The sequence below is a fragment of the Rhipicephalus sanguineus genome, chromosome 11 (assembly GCF_013339695.2).
Source record: "Rhipicephalus sanguineus isolate Rsan-2018 chromosome 11, BIME_Rsan_1.4, whole genome shotgun sequence".
NCBI lineage: Eukaryota > Metazoa > Arthropoda > Arachnida > Ixodida > Ixodidae > Rhipicephalus > Rhipicephalus sanguineus.
In genome coordinates, this window is record NC_051186.1 from 35,522,001 (window position 1) to 35,543,060 (window position 21,060).

General features: G+C 47.2%; 3 protein-coding genes across 5 annotated transcripts in view; all 3 read left to right on the forward strand.

Moving 5' to 3' along the window:
• On the forward strand, positions 1-3,347 carry LOC119374937 (xaa-Arg dipeptidase). Its single transcript, XM_049411097.1, has 5 exons — positions 1-240; positions 861-1,006; positions 2,154-2,303; positions 2,515-2,650; positions 3,328-3,347. The coding sequence occupies exons 1-5, from the start codon at positions 12-14 to the stop codon at positions 3,345-3,347; spliced, it is 681 nt and encodes a 226-aa protein (XP_049267054.1). The 5' UTR covers positions 1-11.
• Positions 3,348-4,398: 1,051 nt separating this feature from the next.
• Positions 4,399-5,909, forward strand: LOC125756333 (xaa-Arg dipeptidase-like). Its single transcript, XM_049410897.1, has 2 exons — positions 4,399-4,636; positions 5,475-5,909. Exons 1-2 carry the CDS (start codon positions 4,429-4,431, stop codon positions 5,795-5,797), a joined length of 531 nt encoding a protein of 176 aa, XP_049266854.1. The 5' UTR covers positions 4,399-4,428; the 3' UTR covers positions 5,798-5,909.
• A 10,736-nt stretch (positions 5,910-16,645) lies between these two features.
• The window catches only part of LOC119373656 (ribonuclease Oy), a 335,955-nt gene continuing 331,540 nt past the window's right edge, over positions 16,646-21,060 (forward strand). The window contains exons 1-3 of one of the 3 annotated variants that reach the window (XM_049410892.1): positions 16,646-16,881; positions 17,726-17,966; positions 19,311-19,357. In XM_049410892.1, coding sequence (XP_049266849.1) covers positions 16,811-16,881; positions 17,726-17,966; positions 19,311-19,357 — 359 coding nt within the window. In that variant the 5' untranslated portion in view covers positions 16,646-16,810. The remainder of the gene's footprint in view (positions 16,882-17,725; positions 17,967-19,310; positions 19,358-21,060) is intronic. The other 2 variants (XM_049410894.1, XM_049410893.1) reach the window with 2 other exon arrangements.

Here is a 21,060-nt window from a genome sequence, read left to right on the forward strand (position 1 = left end):
GTATAGGCGTCATGGCTCTTGCGCTGGGAGCGAGGGTGCACCAAGCGGTCGAGAGTTGTGCCGGAGATCTGTGGGACCTGAGCCAGTTCCTGTGGGCCAACGCGGAGACTTCGATGAAGGAGGCCACGGCGCACGAGAAGCTCTGCGAGTTCCTGGAGCGCAGGGGCTTCAAGGTCACCCGACGGTACGGCCTGGACACCGCCTTCAAGGCGGAGTTCACGTCTCCCGGAGGATTCGGCGGTGAGCGCAGTGTTTTATCGAGTGAGGTCGCCATGAAGCGTTTCATAGCTTTTTGCGTTGTTTTGACTGAGCACGTGCCGACAGCCTTCGGAAGCATCCTTGGCGTAGCCAGAGGCGAAGGGGGAGTTCAACCCTCGCTCCCACCACCTCCGTGATCTTTAAAAAACGGACACATAGAACATGTGTAGCAGTTTTAGCCCGTGAAGCCTGTGAAACTTATGAACAATGAAAGAAGTCAGGTAATCGTGTCAATATCTTGGAGGTGAAAAACAGCGCCTGAGACGGTACGCAGCAGGAAAAGACGAGACACAGCGCTGACTGCCAAATTGATTTATTTATTCGTGTATGCTCACTTGTTGATATGTTTTCACATTTCTTCCGTTGTACTTTTTTATTGTGTCCTTGCATGTCTCATTTTCCTATGAAATAATCAAAAGCTGTCGGCCCTATTACTTGTCTTTTTCTGCTTTTCTTTAGTTTTCAATAAAAGAACGCATATATGCGTACGAAATCAATCTTTTTAAGTGTCTTGGTCATGTAGCCAACTACACGGTATTAGCTCCTATTAGCACAATAGCACCAAGCAGAGACTTAACGTGTTCTTGATCGACTTGGTGCAGGACCTACGATTTCCTTCATCTGCGAATACGACGCGCTGCCCGAGATCGGCCACGCCTGCGGCCACAACCTGGTCGCCGAGTGTGCCGTCGGCGCTGCGATCGCCGTCAAGGAGACGATGAAAGAATTCAAGAACATTCACGGGAAGGTAAGAAAGAACGGCTACTCAATCTGGAATCATCAACCAACCTTTATGCATGTTCGTGCTCGTATTTCCATGTGTGCCTGTATGTATGCACGTGCGAAATTCAAAAACAAGGGGGGGGGGGCTGTAATTCCCCACCCCCTCCCCCTGGCTAAGCCAATGAAGTACAAGGATCATTACTGTGCCAACTTTCCACTTTTAATAGGCTTGACCATGGGCGTAGGCGAGGGAGTGCAACAGGGGCACTTCAAGCACCCCCCCCCCCCCCCCCCCCCTAAGCCCACGAGCACTACTTGTCCCCTACCCAAGCCGCACAAGCGCTCTCCCTTCGCCCACCACGAAGCAACACGGGTTTGCACCCCCCAGGACAAAATTCTGCCTACGCCCATGGGCTTGACTGCACAAGCCATATGCGTAACCACAGTGAGTTACGTGTGCTTGGCCGCATGGCACCAGTGTACTGCGGCAAACCGTTTAACAGAGATGAGCTGCTCTAGAGTGCTTATTTGGGCCGGTTGGTGCATGACCATAGAAAACGAGAAACCCTCAAACCACAGAACAACCGGTCAGAGACGGACTAAGTGTTGCCCGCCTCTGTCCTGTGTTTTGCACTGTTCCTCGTTTTCTACCTACAATAGAGAACCTGTCATTATGCGACGTGTGGCAATGTGTGTATTGAGTGCATTGCGCAAAAGAATGAAAATCAACTAGTCTAATTCCCTACTTAAACGTGTGCGGGTCTTCAGCACCGTGTTCTGTTGAACACCTGCAGGACCAGGTGCCTTTTTTTAAAAACCGATCTGGTGCCACGCACACGCATACAAACACACTGTTGCGCAGACTCCCGCTCTTGCGCAGACTTCTCTTAATATTGTCCTTTCCCTATAGGGCTTGTCTCTTAGGAATAACGCTTCAGTTGAAAGACAGAGCTTCTATGCGTTCTTTACTTTTCCTGTGTTTCGTCTGTTATTTCTTTTTTGCGCTGTTTCCACAATGCAATGAACGAATCACGTCAGTACTCAGTTATGTGTTCAGTCGAATTGTGGTGGGACACACGTCACCAACCACATCTCCATACACATGGACTGTAATTTCATTGATACAAGACTTTTGCTGTAATATTTCTACCCCCTCCCCGTCGGGCTTTTAGGTTGTGGTGCTGGGCACTCCGGGCCAGGAGAACTTCGGCGGCAAGGAGATCCTCCTGCAGAAGGGCGCCTTCAAGGACACGGAGGCGGCTCTCTTGGCACACCCGGCGACCTTAGACAGCGTCAAACTGCCGCTCGCCGCCGGTCAGCAGGTAGAAACGAAGCATGTCCGTCCACAGCACCAATAATTCCATGTATCTGTCTATGTAAATGTGTCGCTCTCGCGATAACCCTTTCTTTCGTGTACAGCTTGTGTGCCAGCTAGAATGTGCACTCGGCTTAAGTGTTTTCGTCTTGCTGTTGTAACTGCTGGGTTTCCCTTGACGACAGCTAAGCTTTCGTGGGTCCTCTTTCCATCCACAGATCACCGGGCAGTTTCAGTGCAGCCCCCGCTTCAAGTGTCCCTGGGAAGCGGCTAGCGCTCTGGACGCCGCCGTCGGGTCCTACGTGAACATGGCGCTCCTTCGCCAGCAGGTGAAGCCTCCCAGCAGAATAATGGGCGAGTATTGTCTATTCATTTATTTATTTATTTATTTATTTATTTATTTATTTATTTATTTATTTATTTATTTATTTATTTATTTATTTAGATGTCATCAGGGCCCTTCCGGCATAACATGAGGAAGCGGGGGAACAAGCGACATAAGAATTGTTACAGCGCGTGACACGCTTAACAAGCTTTAAGGCATACAGAAGCCCATATACTAAAAATGAAACAATAACCTGAGCAGTTATAACATAAAAAACGCACTGTACCAGTTACGCAAACTCCGAAAAATGCGCTTAAGACGAGAAAGTCGTCGGACATTCGACGAGTAACGACTCCGCCTAGCCGTAGCCGTTGCAGGCGTACCGTATTTTCTTCCGTACAAGATGTGCAGAAAATTCGGAGCGAAACTCGAGGTTCGGGTTACACGCGCATCTTGGTGTGCAAGTTGGCTCCATGGCACTGCTTCACGATAATGCAAGAACGGTGGCTTCACGAGGATACGCGGGCGTCTTTTATTTCTAATTTTTATTTTTCCGTGGTTTATGTTTGCGGCTGCGGGTTGTACGCGAGAAAATGCGTTAATATAGGCTTGATTGAGGGATCGGAAACAGATAACGAGAATGCAATAAACATTTGATTATAACAAAAAAACTGAAGGCATTTCCACGCCTGTGAAATCTGAGTAGACAGCGGAAGCAAGGTCTGAGTACGGGCTAGTTGGTATTCCATGTCAAATTGTAATTTACAGCGCAGGGGAAGACACGAGACAGAGACCAACGAAGACGAGCGCTGTCTTTGTCTGTCTTGTGTCTCCCCGTTTGCTGTAAATCACAATTTGAAATAGACAGCAAAGCTGGTAAGCAAGCGCCACCACCTGGCAAACGCACATTGAATTCCTTCTTCATCTTTCCTCCTGTTCTCCTTGTTACTTTCATGTTTCTTTCTTTATCTCTTTCCATATTGCCCTCTCTCCTCCTTTCCCTCCTCCTAGTCCTCACATCACCCCTCCTCGCCCTCACTTCTTTGTCACCCCTTGCTATGCTATACTATAGTGAACTATAGTCTTCTAGTTCGCTATAGCTGTACTGTACATGGATAGTCTATGGTTTACCCTCTCACCTCTTCCTTTTCATCATACTTCCCCTCACCCTCACTTCCCTTTCCCGCCCCCTTGCTCTGCTATACTATGCTATACTATACTACATTACACTATACTATCCTATACTATACTATACTATACTATACTATACCATACTATACTATACTATACGCCCCGCCACGGTGGTCTAGTGGTTATGGCGCTCGGCTGCTGACCCGAAGGTCGCGGGATCGAATCCCGGCCGCGGCGGCTGCATTTTCGGTGGAGGCGAAAATGTCTGAGGCCCGTGTACTTAGATTTAGGTGCACGTTAAAGAACCCCAGGTGGTCGAAATTTCCGGAGTGCTCCACTACGGCGTCTCTCATAATCATATCTTGGTTTTGGGACGTTAAACCCCAGATATTATTATTATTATTATACTATACTATACTATACTATACTATACTATACTATACTATACATGGATTTGCTATGCTAGGAGCTGCTTGGCACATATCAGCTTTCTGTGGCGCATGCCCGCCGAATTTTCTATCTACGACACCGGTCTTACTCCGAGCTTAAACATCTCCGCTGTTAGAGGAGCGATTGTGGCCACCCCGTTTCAAAGATGACGTCGACAAAGATTCTAATCAAGCGCTCGTTGGCACCGGCAGGCGCCCAGCTGGAGTCCGGGCGGAACGTCGTCGTGATGCCGGAGACGAGCCGGGTGGTGTACCACGTGCGCGCCCCCACTGTGCCCGAACTGGCCGCGCTGATGAAGCGCGTCGAGGCGTGCCTCGAGGCGGCGGCCGAGGCCACCGACTGCTCGCTCGTGCAGGAGAAGAGCATCGTCTACAAGGACTTCGTGCACAACAACGCTCTCATCGCGATCTACGCCAAGCACGCGCGTGACATGGGTGAGCAGCCTCTTGCCTGAACTGGGCAGTTTGTAGGCACAAGCAGAGTGACTAAACGGTTGTTGTTGTTGTTGTTGTTGTTGTTGTCGTTGTTGTTGTTGTTGTGGTGGTGGTGGTGGTGGTTTTGGTGGTTGAGTAGTAGCGAGTCGCCGCTGACTCCTTGTGACGCCAGGTGTACTCTTAAGAGAACAAAAAGATTGTTTGTTACTCTGATGTTACTTGCATCGCTTAATTTAAAACGCGCTTCCCATTAACTTAGATAATCAGCTAAGATGGTATCTCTCATCATTTTCTTTCTGAGGCACGCGAGTGTTACCCCTCGAGTCGGTAAGCGCTAAACGCACCTCATTACTGTTGTTAATGATAAAGCTGTCTCAGAACCTCCGCGCGCTAGTGGGGCATGCGCTTTTAATAATAATAGTAATTCTTGTGGTTTTACGTTCCAACACCACGATATGATTGTGAAGGACGCCGTAGGGGGGGGGAGGGGGTCTCCAGAAATTACGACTAATTAGTGTTCTATAACGCGCACCTAAATCTCAGCACACGGTCCTATAGCATTTCGCCTCCATCGAAATGCAACTGCCATGGCAGGGATTCAATCCCGAGACCTTCGGCTGAGCAGTCAAGCACCATAGCCACTAGACTACCTCGACGGGTCGCATGCGCTTTCTATAACGGAACAACACGGCGACGGCTGCGCGCCAACGGCGACAGTGCGACTGCACCTCGAGCTGTTGTCGCGACAAAAGCAGCCGCGGATGTTGTAGCTCGCGTAGAAGATCCGCAGATGACGCTATAGTACAAACTTGAAGACGTGGCAACGCTGTTTGCGCAGGCGTAACGTTCTCCGACCCTGACGACGCGCTCGTCGTTCCGTTTGGCGCCTCCTCGGACGCGGGCAACGCGTCACAGGCGCTACCCTTCCTACACGCCACGTTCGCCATCCCCAGCGCCGGCAACAACCACACGCGGAGCTTCGCCTCGGCCGCGGGCTCTCGCGAAGCGCAGGCGTGCGCCCGCAAGGCGATCAAGATGCTGGCCCTCACGGCGCTGGACCTGTACACGAACCCCAAGCTCCTGGCCAGCGTCAAGCAGGAGTTCCAGGACTGGAAGGCCAAACACAATGCGCAGGTGCAGCAGGGCCAGCAACGGCAATAGTGCGGGGGACGAAAGCAGCTACGACGACAGGCAGTGGGACGGCAGAGTCTGCAGCAAGTACTGGCGAGGACGGCAACAAGTGCAGCTTCAACCGCAGTCGCTGCAACGTTACTGTTGCTGCATTTGTTGTTGCTGCATCTGTTGCTGCATCTGTTGTTGCTGCATCTGTTGCTGCATCTGTTGTTGCTGCATCTGTTGTTGGCGCATCTGTTCTTGCTGCATCTGTTCTTGCTGCATCTGTTGCTGCTGTAGGTGCTGTTGTTGTAGCTGTTCCTGTTGCTGTAGCTGTTGCTGTCGCCTGCTGCTGGAGTAACAGCTGTTTCTGTAACCCCTTGCTGTAGTAACAGCTAAGGAAGTGTCACAGGTGATGCCGGATGCGAGACGAAACCAATGAGTCCTCCTCAAGCATCGCCGAGTTGAGAGTCCTGGTGTCGCCGCCTGACAAGTCATCGTGGCACGATTGTGGTTTCGGCCACTTCCGAAACGATTCGATTTCGAGTTTTTTACTGTTGTGCCGTCCTCTATTCCGTTTGTTCCTGTGTACTTCGTCCCCTTCATCGTGGAACATTAATCGATAATAAATGCGTTTTGTAATGGAAAATCGCTGGAGCCTCTTACCCCCATCCAATGGTGAATAAAATTCTGCTTACGACACAAATTCCCAGTATCATACGCGTATGGTTGGCCATGTGTCATCATCATCATCCGACTACGCCCACTGCAGGGCAAAGGCATATCCCATGTTTCTACAATTAACCCAGTGCTGGGCGTGCTGCGGCCGCGTTGTCCTCACAAACTTCTTAATCTCATCTGCCCGCCTAACCTTCTGCCTCCCCCACGCACGCTTGCCTTCTATTAAAATCTAGTCTGTTACTCTCAATCACCAGCGGTTATCTTGCATTCTCGCTACATGCCTTTCCCATGTCCACTTCTTTTAACACGCCTTTGCTCCCTAGCCCGCTCTGATCTCTTCTTGTCCCTTAAGGTACTTCTTTAATTTTCCTGGCTGCAGTAGCTTATTACATAATGTGGAGCGGTTTGAGCAGCTGCTGCTGATGGTGATGCTTTGCGAACCCGCAGGACGAGGGTAAGGGCAAAAGCTGGGCTAGTTTGTCGTTCCAAGGGACTTAGCATACGCAAAAGTCATCCTTCTCGGCGGAGCGATTGCCGTCAAACAGTCTCACAGGCTTAAAGGGACACTAAAGAGACAAACGATTTTTCTCGTATCAGTAAGTTGCTGTTTCAGAATACCGATATCACCACGCTTGTCGCGGGACGCTTGGTAAGTAAGACAACGCCAAAAAAAATGCGGGTGGTGATGGCACATTGAAGTTTCTGCAGCTATCCCCACGACATCACAGATTTCGAAGCCGTGGAATCTACGTATTTCGTAATTGGCGAAAAAAAAATGAAGTTCATTGTCTTTTAAGAGTGCCACAGACATAAAATTCCAAGTTTCAGATAATTTCGTTGCGGCAATGTCGCCAGAATACGGGAAAACGCATCGAAATCCGTGGCGTCACGTGTGGCGAATTTCGGCGCGAAATTCAAAGAGGGAACTTTTGTTTTGAACTTGTGTTCCATTATTAAACCTATGATGGCGATATTAATGACAGCAGAGTTTTCAAAGTAAGACTGGTCAGTCCGAACTCGTTTAACGTTTCACTTTAGTGTCCTTTTAAGCGGTAACCCAGCACTCTCTGCATGCAACGATCCTTGAGATAGCCATACGGTTGGCCGCCACGAACGTAGCGCCCGCAACGCTACAAGCTTTCAGTCCCTCAAGGCCGAAACGACTGACTCCGTGATATACAGAAGCGGATAATTCTCGACACTCGCAGCAAAATATTACGAGCAACGATTGCGTAAGAAGTCCACGCGATAGCGGCGAGGGAAAGTTCATATTGCGGTATTACGCTCTTCGCCTGCGCAATCTTGAGAGCGGCGTGTCAAGCATTCGCGGGCTATCAAGTCGCACCCATTTATCCCAGCGCCGATTTATCGCCTTTCGCCGATAAGGGACCGCTTAGTAAATTGTGTAGAGACCAAGGGCCTCACACTCAGATTTATCTTGACGATGAGGATGACCCGCAATTCGATAGAAGCGATACGCTCGAGGTCTGTGTACTTAGGTGCACGTCAAAGAAACCTGGGTGGTCGAAATTTCCGGAGCCGTCCACAGCGGCGTTCCTCATAATTATATCGTGACTTTCGGACGTGAAACCCTGACAATTATTAATTATTATTCTGATGGTGATGATTATCCCTCAATATTGCTTAATACTGGGGGTGCTGGCTGTGAATTGGATATCTGAACCTTACGGTAATGAAATGTCCCGTAATGTTAAAATGAATAAATAAATAAATTAATTAATTAAAATATTATAAGACAATGCACACAGCAGAAACTGCAAGAACTGCGGAACTGTGTAACCAGACCAGACAGCTTAATAGTTATCCTGAACACAACAATTTAAATAATGATGCGAGAATGTAGCACATTTTTTTAACATTAGATGGTACGTATTTTGTGATGCAGTGAAAAAGGATCGTTTTGAATTTGTGCCATAGCGTCTAAATATCTGTGAGAGGATTTATGGAACATTCTTCAAAGCCCGTGAATTCGAAAGATAAGCAGTCTACTATAGCTCTATCGTCTGCTCTACTGAAGTCCAGGTAAGTTATGCGTGGCTGAGATGAAACTGTAGTGTTCTGGGCAGGCACGGCACACAAAGTTATCTTGTGATCAGATATGTCATCAAGCAATTCAAGTTTAGTCTGATCTAACGGGAAATGGTGGCTCATGAAAATTAAATCTGATATGTTGGAGGTAGTTCCCTGTACACGTGTTGATTCTGTTACTACTTGGCTAAGATTAAGTGATAGCATGAAAACAAAAAGTACATCGTAACTAGAGGAGTCATGTTGAAACGTCTGTCAGTTCACGTCAGGCAGATTAAAATTGCCTAGGAGTATTAGTCTAGAATGCTTGACATTATCTTGCACATAGTGACAGAGTTTTTGCATCACATCAACACCACTTGAGGGACTACGATAAACGCAACCGACGACAATATTACATGTAGTAAATGGCAGCTTACAAAAAATATCTTTCACTCCTGTGACTTCAGGCAACGCTACACATGGAATTTTCTTTTTAATCGGTAAGGCAACGCCTCCGCCACGTGTTGGTCGGTCTTTCCGAGCGATTACATAATTAGGCGGTGTGATTTCACTGTCCCTGATATCGGCAGTTAGCCATGTCTCGGTTAAAGCAACAAAATCTGGTTCAACACCGACAAGCAATGCCTCAAGAAAGTCCGTCTTTTTTAATACACTACGCGCATTTATATTGCAAAAGGTTATTTCCGGCGGGGCGCGTTGCGCCGAGTACTCGCTGGTAGTGTTCCTGGTCGCTCTTTTCTTTTTTTTTTTTTTTGCTATAAGTGCTGGAATTTGAGTGCATTAGGACCACATAATTTCGTGTCCGCATCCTATCTGTAAAGGTCTCCGTTGATGCGCAGCTTGTCATGAACTAGCGATACCTTCGCCCCAGATTCTCTTTTCTTTTTTTTTTTTGTTTTGCATAGCTCCAGAGCTCTTTTCTGATGTTCCTTACCCGCCATGAAAAATCTTCGCTTATTGAAAAACCACTCCCCTTTAGCTTATAACAGTTGCTCAAAATGTGCACTTGGTCGCGGTAGTCCAGAAGCCTCAAAATGATCGGTCTGTTTTTGTTGCCTAATGGTCTGAAAGAAAAGCCATTACACCCCTCTTTTCGTTGCCGAACAGACTAATGTGTGAACATGCGCTCTTTTGCACATTCTTGTCTTTTTTCCCCTTGTAGTTATTTTTATTTGTCCTAAACTGTCAAAATTTCACTCTGTGATCTCTGTATTTTCTTAGGAGTATTTTCACCTGTATTATCGTGTGTGTTTTACTGGATTCTATTGTTTCCTGTGTTTCACAAACAGTAAAGATTGTTCAACGCTGTTTTTAGTCTAATGTCACAGATTTGTTTCGAATTGTTTTCACAAATTGCTCAACGTTTTCTTTTGTACAATCCACACCTGCCTATGGCTTGTAAAACAAGTTGGCAGTAATAAATAAATAAATAAATAAATAAATAAATAAATAAATAAATAAATAAATAAATAAATAAATAAATAAATAAATAAATAAATAAATAAAATAATCTGTGAATCCTTTCAATTTCAACAAATATGTCACTTCAAAGACATCCTTCAAGATCTTCTCGTTCACTTTTTGCTCAAGCGAGTCGTCGCCTTCCTTCGCTTCTTCAGGAAGACCATAAACAATTAGGTTTGACCGTCTTGATCGATTTTCGAGATCGTCTACATTGAGTTCGAGAGCCAAGAGGGCTTTCTGAAGGTTAGTAATCTGGTCCATACATGTGGAAACCTTGCTGTCAAGTTGGCTTAGTTTATCGAGTTTTGCATCAATGGTTGTTAGGCGTTCCTCCTTCAGCGTATGAATGTCGTCCGCGATTTGCTGTAGCTGTCTCGAAAACTGAGCGTAATCAGGCCCAGGGTTAGTCTCGACATCACCGGCTGTGAGCTGTAACTTAGAAACACGCACGCAGAAATCGCATAATAAATCTGAAAGCACTGTTGGGCACGGCAGCACAATAAGGCATTATTCATCCGAAGGAAAACATTTCCCAGAACGTTTGCTCACCTGTACGATAAACTCAAAGGAATTTGAGCTCATCGTTCCAGCAGAGCTGCCGTGCCCAAATAAAATATTCATAAAAGTAGGGATCAAAACTATATAAGTTTCTCTGCGGGAATGAGTCCGCCTCGGCGGTACAGGGGCTACGGTGCTCGGATGCTGACCCGAAGGTCGCGGGTTCGATCACAGCCGCGGCGGTCGCATTTCGATGGAGGCGAAATGCTAGAGGCCCGTATACTGTGCGATGTCACGGCAGGTTAAAGAATATTAGACTGTCGAAATTATGCGGAGCCCTCCACTACGGCGTGCCTCATAATCATATCGCGGTTTTGAAACGGAAAACGCCAGGAATGATTGTTATTGTTGCGTGAATGAAACCAGAAACGGCATTTTGGCGGCTGTTAGTGCATCTTGGGCGACAAATGTTAAAACGCATTGTAAGTTTAGTGGCCTTCGTCGCATTTAGCACAATGTGAATATATTTATCTTGCTTCTATCGCAGAAACAGCAAGTGTAATAAATAATACCACGAAGGCAACTACGTGGGCTATCACACCCATATTAAAGCACATAGCGAAACAATAAAACAACGGTGCACGTCCTAGCTACAGAGCACCGCACGTGAGGCGAAGGTCAACAATTAACGAGGGAGAAGAAGCGCTTGTGAATTGTAGTTAAGATTATGCTGCCATAGTGTTGCCTTTTTTTTATTTCTCTGGCGTAGCGATTTGTCCAACTTTAGGATGATAGAAGGTGCCATCACGATATTACGTTGCCGCGTTTTCTCCCTTAATTTTTACGTTTACAGATCAGGTTTAGAGGCTTCCCCTCTGTGTTCTCTCTGTAATAAGGAGGAAACGATTGGTCACTTCTTCCTATCCTGTCGCCGGTTCACGATTCCGAGAAAAAGAACACTGGTAATACCTCGACGTAAGCTGGGCCTGGAATTAACAGAACGAGTTATTCTTTCTTTTGGGACCACTACCCTGGCATACAACCACAGAGATGTTTTCGTCGCCATTGAGCAATTTATCACCGAGACTAAAAAAATATCTTGATAAACTCTGCCGGCTTTAACTATTCCATTGCTGATAACGGGCATTTCAAATCAATATATTATTTAACACCTAGGAGCGTTACCCAGTAGAACTTACTGAAAAAATCCGCCCACTACTCGGCCAGTACCCAGAATTGGGTATGAGCCATAGTCGGAGGACAACAACAACGACCACCGACCGCAGGACACAATATTTTTATAAAACCTTTATTCGCTTCCTCCTTGATAGGTCCTATTAGAATTATCTATGGTTGATTTAAATCAGGTATCACTTTTTAATGAGCACTAACAGACAATAATGGCAAGGTAAGTATAGGGAATGTTATTAGTAGTAAATGTAAGGTTACCTAATAATAACATCCTACTAATAGGATAGGTTACTACTAATGCTACTACTACTAATAGGTTACTACTAATAACATCCCCTATACTTTCCTTGGCATTATTGTCTGTTAGTGCTCATTAATATTGTGTATAACAACGAAAAAAAAAACGAGCCCTTAAGATAAACACTCATTTCCTTCTATCACTTTTTAGTAATATGCACACTTTAGTCCTCTGTTTATGTGGGTATCAGTCAGTTAATGAAACAACGACCGCACTCGAAATCAGGGGCGAATTACAAAAGTGAGTAGCGCCAGTTTACTGAGCAATAAGCAAGCAACAAACTTCATCAGGCAGATTTATTTGCCCGTAAGACCGTGCTTCCTCAGCTTGCTGCGCGTTCCTGAGGCAGTGATCCTTGCTGTCTGCGGTAAGCAAAGACTGAACATTTCCCTATTCCTCTATTGACGTTTTCAACATTCCTGAATACCAAGCTTACTTTTCATTTTTCTTAGTTCGTTCTGAATCATCCTCTGCTACATCAGTGGGTATGCGTCGTATATTCAGGTTAAGCTGCAACAAATGCCCGAAGTAACAGTTTCCCTTCGTGTTTGTGACTATCGTAATATGAAACGTTCTTACAACTTTCGTATGACAGACTTCTCTTGCAAATAGCGGATGCGAAAGCGCTCTCATTTCAACGTTTGCACGTGCGTTAAACCAGAAGTTGTCAACAACGTCTGAAGCCCTTCGTTCGGGTATTCTAGTATCTTCGTGCGTATAGAGATCCGGACTTAAAAGGACGTTTAAAGCTTTTTTACAGCGTTTTTTAGACGTCTAGAACTTTCTTTTTCATAGAGAAGGCACCATGGTTTCTGCATAGTTATATAATGAATGCATGCATCCGCCACGTTGGTTTAGTGGTTATGGTGTTCAACTGCTGACCCGAAGGTCACGAGATCGAATCCCGGCCACGGCGGCCGTATTTCGATAAAGGCAAAATGGATAGACCCGTGTTCTTCGATATAAGTGCACGTTAAAGGACCCCACGTGGTCGAAATTTCCGGAGCCTCCCACTACTGCGTCCCTCATAACTATACCGTGGTTTTTGAACGTAAAACCCCAACAATTATTATTAGTAGTAATGAAAGCATAGTGACGTCACGTCCACCGGCGCATTTATTAACTTAAAATTGCTAACTGTTATATAGTGGTTTCGGCTTCGATCTCGAAGCCTGTTCTCTTGCCTCCAGGGGGCGCGTTAACAATGTATATATTCCATTGCCTCTATTAATGGGTCCTTCGCTCGGCACTCGGCTGCATCTCCTATGTCTGCATCGGGGCCGCCGTCCCGGCGTGCACCCGTTATCATCCCTCGGCGTGGCGTCCCAGGCGGCCGCGCCGTCACCACACTAACAATTATGATTCCGCTAGTTTTCACACTGAGAAAAAACATCACTCTTTTACTTTAAATTTTGCGTGGAATCGGCTGTTTCGTTTTCTTGTTTTCGTAGCTACGGCATATTACTATTTTCGTTGTTTTCTTTAGAAACAAATCTCTCGCGCCTTTTTATGCGCTCCAAAGATACGCCAGCTAGCGCTTGCAGTTTGCCGCTGAAAGCATTACTGTGATGTATGCCAAGTGTTGAACTATATTAAAAATCGAGAAGCAACGACAGCGGCCGAATACCATTAAGACGTCTAAATTACCAATTTTGCAAAAGATATCATACCATGCTTACACTTTGTCTTTTTTTTTCTAATTCATTCTCGCTTCTTCGCTTATTCTTCAAACCTTGTCACTGTGCCTCATCGCTGCGCATGTCACTCAGTTTGCTCGCAGCAAACCGCCGTGGTAATTCAGCAGGTAAGGTGCCGCGCTGCTAAGCCCGAGGGCGTGGGTTCGATTCCCGTCCACGGCGGCCGCATTTCGATGGAGGCGGAATGCACGAACACTGGTGTACTTAGGTTTAGGTGCACGTTTGAGAACCCTAGGTGGCCAGAACCAATCTTCAGTCCCAAACTGCGGCGTGTCTGATAATCGTGTCGAGGATTGGCGACGTGAAACCCCAGCAATTATATTGTTATATATTAGGTGCATGCCGTAGAATGCCAGGGGATCAAAATTAATCTGCATTCATACGGCGTGCCTCATAATCATATCGTGGTTTTGGCTCGTAAAGCCTCATAAATAATTATTTTCTCGCAGCTGATCTTGTACGGTTCCCTTGTGTGCAAGTACAATTTATCACTTTGCCGTCGATGAGTACTATCACAAACGCTAATAGCATTATTTACGCGAAGAGTTTTTATGTACACGCCCGCAATGCATTGGCGCGCTCTTCCCCTATCATGGCGCTAGTTTTTCCAGTGGTCACTCTACGCAGCACCACCACACCTCATTGTTAGAGTGAAGTATTTGCGATAAGTAATGCTTCGCAAAGGGTTCGTTTGACAATAGGTGTTATAAGGCGCCTTGTCTTCTTTAATCAATTTTACGCACAGATGTAACAAGCTGGGAAAAGCCGTTGAACAGAAGGAAATTTACCCTCGCACTGTACCACTCGTTCCTCAAAGACGGAAATTCCAGTCTATCATAGCAACGGGAAACGGATTTTCCCTTGGGGAAAACCAGAAAAGTTGCAGCGCGCGAACATAAGAAAAAAGACAGAGTGGAGAAAGCGTTATTCGATGATGTTTATTTTCAAATAATATCCATCGGTGAAGTGGCGGGGAGAAGGGAAAACAAAAAAAAAGAACGAGATGAAAGAAAATAACGTTCACCATGTGTACGTTTGTGATGTGATAAGTGGCGTGTGTGAAGGGCAAGTCAGCGCGCGAACTGCGCGCCTCTGAGACCATCGAGGAAGGACAAAGACGCGTGGCGCAGAGGTGGAACGAGACGGGAAAAGAAGAGAAAGAGCGCTCCTCTCTTGATTTATTGCTCTTTACTTAGGATTTTTTTTTCCAATGATAGGAGACATTTTATAATTATCATAATGCCACAACATGTTTCCCCCCGATTTTGCTAAATACAAACAAACAAACAAAAAAAATCGAAGGACCAGGGCGCGGGAACAGAGACTGCAAAATAGTTCCCATGCCTCCAAGCCCTGGCCAACCAGGTCCAAGCACCTGTGGCCAAACCAGCCGTGCAGCCAAACCAGCCGTCCCGACCTGGGTCCGAACCGGGTGGTGGCGGGGAGACGTTCCCCCCAGGGGCAACGTGTCTACAAGAGCCTCGGCCAGCGTGAGCAGCGTGGCAAATGCGCGTTCAAAAACCCCGTGGTGAAGCGCTGCCGGACGAGATGCTACCCAAAGCCTCACTCAACGTCGTTGACAGCCCTCTCCAGTAGGCGAACTCACTATTGCTTCGTTACGTGACTTTTCTGCACTCTTAGCGCTTGTTCATTTCTTTACATTTAGAGTTCCATCTTCGTAAATACATTAATTTTCTTCATGCATAAACGCCTCATTATTGTCCCGATGACGGTTAATATCTGCTTTTCACACAACACGAGCACGTCGTTTAGATCAGTCTGCCATATACCCTACAGCGTTGACATCGCTCCAGTGAACTCGATCGCTTTCCACATTGGCCTCCTTTGACTAAGGGGTCTGGGTCAGTCCACGATCTCTACGCCGAGCGTTCGTAATGTGCGATGCTTTGACACTTCGGAGTGACGAACGAACTTTCGCGATGTCGCACCCTTTCGCCTGACCTCGGTAATATGAACAGGCTTGCTCAGCGAGTACTTCTTAGAGGGGAGAGCAAGGGTCGTATTCTGAGACGATTACTTTTGGAGATATCGTTTTTCAGTGCACGCTGATAAGCTGGTGGAAGAATGGCGGGGGCAAGTAGAAGCTCCAATTATTGGGCCATTTTTCAGTTTTGCGTCTGTAAATGCACAGGCACACATGCACGCGCACAAATAAGCAGGGGTGGTCAAAAGTTCGCAGGCGACGCTGTCATATGTATACTTAAAATAGCGGCCTGCGAGCTCTTGATATCACCCCCCCCCCCCCCCGGAACGAAATTTGTCTGCGCCCCTGCATTGGACGAGAAAATTTAGACGTCACGCCAAGCGGAACTGTAGACGAAAGAGATCGTCTCAGAATACGGCCCCACCAGTGAAGCGTTGCCTGTGTGCTGGTTCCCTGTAGGGGCTGACCCGCGTTATTCCTGCGTTATCTCTAATGGCAGAGCAAGGAACCACGCAGGAACGTGGATGTTCCTCCAACTTCGAGGCTCATTGATTCATTTCCTGCAGCGCGAGCGCACGTGTTGGGGAAGTCCGCCTGCTGCTTGTCTTCCGTCCGTCTTATTCTGTGTCTTTTTTTTTTTTTAATTGAGGCGCAAAGCTCTCGTTGGGAGAGGTCCGCGGGAGTTGTCGACGTCGGCTGAACGAGTTGGCACGCGGCGAAACCGGATCCCCCTCTCTCTCAATCGCGCTTACTTCTCTTATGTACATACGTTACTTGTTTCGTACGCCTCTCTCGATAAGGCGTGAAGGCCGTGAAGCTCGTCTCGAGCGGCGTTAAGTGACGGCCCCTCCCATGTGTTCGTTCTTTCTCTTGTTACTTGGTCATTCTCTACGTCACTCCTATGTCAGCCTCTCTCTCTCTCTCTCTCTCTCTCTCTCTCTCCTCTCTCTCTCTCTCTCTCTCTGTCGCTCCTCCAAGTATCTTACCAATCCTACCTTCCTCTCATAATGCTCTGCATCTCTTGTCTCTCTTCTCCGAGTGTCTTAACCCTCTCTCATAATGTGCTTTTCACTTTGCGGACCCTCGCAGATTCCGCGTCGACGCGGCGCCGCTAGGGACCGACTAGGAACCGACTGCGACGACGCTTTCGAACGAAACTGTTCGCCGGTCGAAGCAGTCGCCGCGTCTCGGAGAGCGTCGTCGGAGATAGAAACCAGCACGATAGTCTTCGAAACATGGCGTTGACGCGGCGGAATCTTGCTACGCTGGTGCTGCTGGTCGTCCTGGCTTCGATGACCGCTCAGAGGTATGCTCTTCAAGTTCATAGATAATCAGAAGGGGTCGAAGCGATGCGCGAAGACCGAAGCGTAATTGACAAGGTTGAGATAAGGGGTAATGCGACGGGCGCCGAACTCGCCGATTTATGAATGACAAATTTTGACAGGTGCTCGGTAATGCGCTTGTTCTCTAATAGTACAATATCCATAGGACAACTAAAGCAGTAGCTACGCCCTCAAAAGGAAAAAAAAAAAGAAGCTAGCTTATTGTTGTATCACTACTTGACCTTACTCATGCAGAATTTGTTCTATTCCCATTTCTTCTACGCAGAATTTGTTCTATACCTATTCAGCAGAATTTGTTCATAAAAAGGACAGCTATGTTTTTATACCTCAGGAAAGAAACAGGGAGCATGCGTAGGATAACTCGTGACGTTGTCTTTTCTTGGTGTATTGGCGAAGACACTGAAACTCTGTATCAGATATATGTGCTGCTGCATGAATCTGCTACCTTCTTGATGCAATATACTTCTACAATTCTTCCTTATTTTTTTTCGTTTTAACTTTTCTTTCGAAGATCTTGTTTGCTGAAAAGCAGGGTTGCATTTGCACTTCGTGCAGTGCAATGCTAGATGGTTGCTGTGTTCATTCTTCACATTGTAGACGGGCTGGTTGGCACTGTCATTGAAGCATTGGCCTATCTGTCGAATATAATTTCTATTTTTTTAAGCTTCAATTCCAATCAGCACTCGTTCCTCTCTCTAATTTTCTTCCCAATCAATTTCGCTCTGCACCTGCCACACTTTCTGGAATCACAAGTCACGCCGCATTTCTTTCTAACTTGTCTCTTTTCACCCTCGCACGAACGTGAAGTTGGGCGCAGAACGCTCAGCGAGCTCCGAGTCCCGCAAGAAATTCTCACGGCGGCGGTCCGGCATCGCACACCCGGTCGCAATCGCCTTCTCGCGGTGGTGCTGGCGCTGCAGACGCCAGGACCGACCGTCGAAGGCGCCCCGACCGACCGCGCACTCCGGCCGGCTCGCCCAACGCCACCTACGACTACTTCATCCTCAGTCAGCAGTGGAGCCCCGGAATATGCGCCGTTGAGCCACAGGTGAGCACTGTTTGACTCCCTTTGCCACATTGATTGGCAGAATATTGAATAAATGACAAGGATAATGGTATAAAACCGGGGTTATGGCACTGTAGTCGGTTACAACCTAAACATAAACACAAGCTCCACCCACAGCCATTACTGTCCCATCCAGAGAGAATTTCGAGAGACGTTCCACCCAATCACAATCGCTTATTTCCGTCACGTCAGGCCTTACCGGGTGTTTCAGATAGCTGGTGTTCCCAATATAGACGCGGATTCGTGTCGCTGGTTTTAAGGTGAAACTTAAACCTCCTGGCAAATTTCCTTACAGATTCTGACATCACTGCCATTGCCAAAGGTTATATATTAGGCAGGAACGAGGAACCATTAGTTTTCGATAGGCCTGGCGTTTACATTAACCCAAAAAAAAGTACTTATGGCTTGAAAAGAAACCAGCTTCTGCGACTCTCTTGCATAGGGGATTGACAAGCGCACCGCGGTTTTCTGGGCGGAGCTTGTACTACTTATGCTTAGGTTGTAAACGACTATAGCTTCCCTTCACCATAAGACAAATTCAGCGAAATGTACCGATACAGCAATGTCCCGAATAGTGCCCTCCTCAAAGCAGATAATACGTAGAAAACAAAAAATTGTGCGAAATTTGTCATCGAACATTGATAGTTAAAATGCTTTATACAAAGCAAAACACACCTATCTCATCTCTAACTGATGCATCTCAACAGAGAATGCTCATAAAGATGGGAAGTGCGCAATCGATGCAAATTTACAGTTGAACATATTCTTTACAGCGAATCTGTGTACGGCTAAGTTCTGGCGGGTCGCGCACGCGTACGGAAGACGCGTAGAACAAAGATTTTCGCCTTGCTGAAAACTCGACTAACCCAGCGTTTTTATGTCGAAAGAATGGACACGGCGTAGAAGTAAGCATAAAGGTGTATGGTGTCACCGACATTTCAGAAAGACGTGAACAATTTTGTCTCAAAGACGAAGCCACTTGCGTAAGAAACGAACGTCATGCCATTTTTTGTACTTTCGGAACAACGGGGTTTCATTAACTACTACAGGATTTTATTCTGAGACCGCCGTTGGCCGCCGTTGATGAGATATGTATAACGTGCAAAAGAAACACCGGGATCTTTGAGTATATGTATTTATTTGCTCAACATAGTCGATAATGATAAGATATAAATTCGCTGTAGCAATATTCACTATGCCACAGCTTCGCTGGCTTTCATGTTTAATGTAGTTGAAGAGCTCTGAATTTTGTGTACGCCAGAACGAAATCAAAACAAGAACTGTGAGCTGTCTCTGTTAACAAAATGCTCGTTTATTTTTATGCAGTGCGTCTCAACGAGCAAGAAGAACTACTGGACCATCCACGGCCTCTGGTAAGTGGAAGTTTTACGCGTGTGTCTGGCGCAATCACATTTTTCGCGCAAGTGGTGCCGTGGTCTCACTTGACTCCAATAAGAAAGCCCCGTGACTGCAACCGGCCCGGCCTGTCTCCTATAATGCGTCGTCGTCGTCGCGGCAACAACTTGCGACAGCCAGAGCTTTGACGTCATCCGGAAGTGCTCCCGCGCGTGTTCCAATCAACGAGACTCGTTGTGAGCGCGCGAATCTGCCACAGCAGGGATATTACGCCACCTCGGTGTTGTGCAGATTCTTACGCAAGGCCCCATAATGATCCTGAAGGACGGCATAGAGCATTGGCGTAGCGAGGGGTGGGGTTGGGGAATGAAACCCCCCGATTTTTTTTTTTCAATTTTGCATGTGTATACATGTGTAGAGGAATTGATTTCTTGGTTAAATTAAACTGAATTAACTGTTTATTACTAAGTATACATGACTGCGTTGTACGAGGCCCCACGAGCGCGTCTCGTCCCTCGGAAGCGTCTGCTGTTCTCCTGTGACCCCGGGTGGAACTCGAGACGATGTTTACATTGACCGCGCCCTCCGGCGGCACACCAGGGTTGCTCGTGGTTGCCAGACATTGGCAGTGAAACCGAAACCGAAACTGTTCCTACACCACTCCCCCTCCTCGTATAGGAAGAGGCCCGCATATTACACAAGTATGTCGGCGGCAGAAGAAGCATGTCAATTATGTCCCAAATCGCATAGGGACGTACAGTTCTTCAGGAACGTGTGGTGCAGGGATGGCTGATTCTCGAATGTGGCTCAGTGGCGGTGTCGTTCAGCGGTTGCTCCATGTGCGCCGGTTTTAGTCTGTCCACGGAGATGACTTCGGATCGTCCACGAATTTCAATGGTGAAAGTTTTCGGGCTGCGACGAAGTACTCTGAATGGGCCGTCGTATGGTGGCTGGAGTGGTTTTCTCACCGCGTCACGGCGCAGGAAACGTGGGTGCAGTTATCTAGGTCTTTAGACATGTACACATGAGTAGCCTGCTTTGCGCGAGTCGGTGTGGGACGGAGGCTGTCCATCATTGTTCGCAAGCGTGACACGTACTGTAGAGAATCGGGCAAGACCTCATTTTGTTTGCTTCTACAAACTGACCAGGGAGGCGAAGGGTTGTTCGTAGAGAGCAACTCAGCGCTGGTGCACTTCAAGTCACTTTTGAGTGTTGTGCGCATGCCGAGGAGCACAGTGGGAGCACTCGGTCCAACGGGAAGGTTCGCCGTACGCAGTTATGGAAGATTTAAGCTGTCGGTGCATTCGCTCCACATTCCGTTAGCTGCTGGATGATAAGCTGTTGTGCGGATACGATGTGTGCCAGGATAGCGAGAATTCCTTGAAGAGGGAAGACTCAAACTGGCGTCCACGATCAGTTGTGATGATGGATGGTGTTCCGAAGCGTGCAATCCATGTCCGCAGGAATGCTTAGCAACAGTCTCAGCGGACATATCTCGCATAGGAACGGCTTCTGGCCGCGAGTGAAGCGGTCGACACATGTAAGAATGTAGCAGCATTGTTGGGAAGGTGGCAAGGGACCAACAATGTCAATATGGAATTCTCTGAACCGTGCGTCTGGAGGAAGAAATGTTGACAGTGGAGTGACAGTGTGGCGCTGTATCTTCGATCGTTGACACTGAGTACACGTACGCGACCAATCTCTCGTCATTCTCGTTCTT

What these genes read in the sequence shown, in the direction of transcription:
- LOC125756333 (XM_049410897.1), top strand. Translation starts at nt 4,429, where the DNA reads ATGCCGGAGACGAGCCGGGTGGTGTACCACGTGCGCGCCCCCACTGTG. An exon ending in CAAGCACGCGCGTGACATGG is followed by an intron (nt 4,637 to 5,474) that starts GTGAGCAGCCTC and finishes CTGTTTGCGCAG; the next exon opens with GCGTAACGTTCTCCGACCCT.
- LOC119374937 (XM_049411097.1), top strand. Translation starts at nt 12, where the DNA reads ATGGCTCTTGCGCTGGGAGCGAGGGTGCACCAAGCGGTCGAGAGTTGT. An exon ending in GTCTCCCGGAGGATTCGGCG is followed by an intron (nt 241 to 860) that starts GTGAGCGCAGTG and finishes GACTTGGTGCAG; the next exon opens with GACCTACGATTTCCTTCATC. An exon ending in GCCTCCCAGCAGAATAATGG is followed by an intron (nt 2,651 to 3,327) that starts GCGAGTATTGTC and finishes AAATCTGAGTAG; the next exon opens with ACAGCGGAAGCAAGGTCTGA.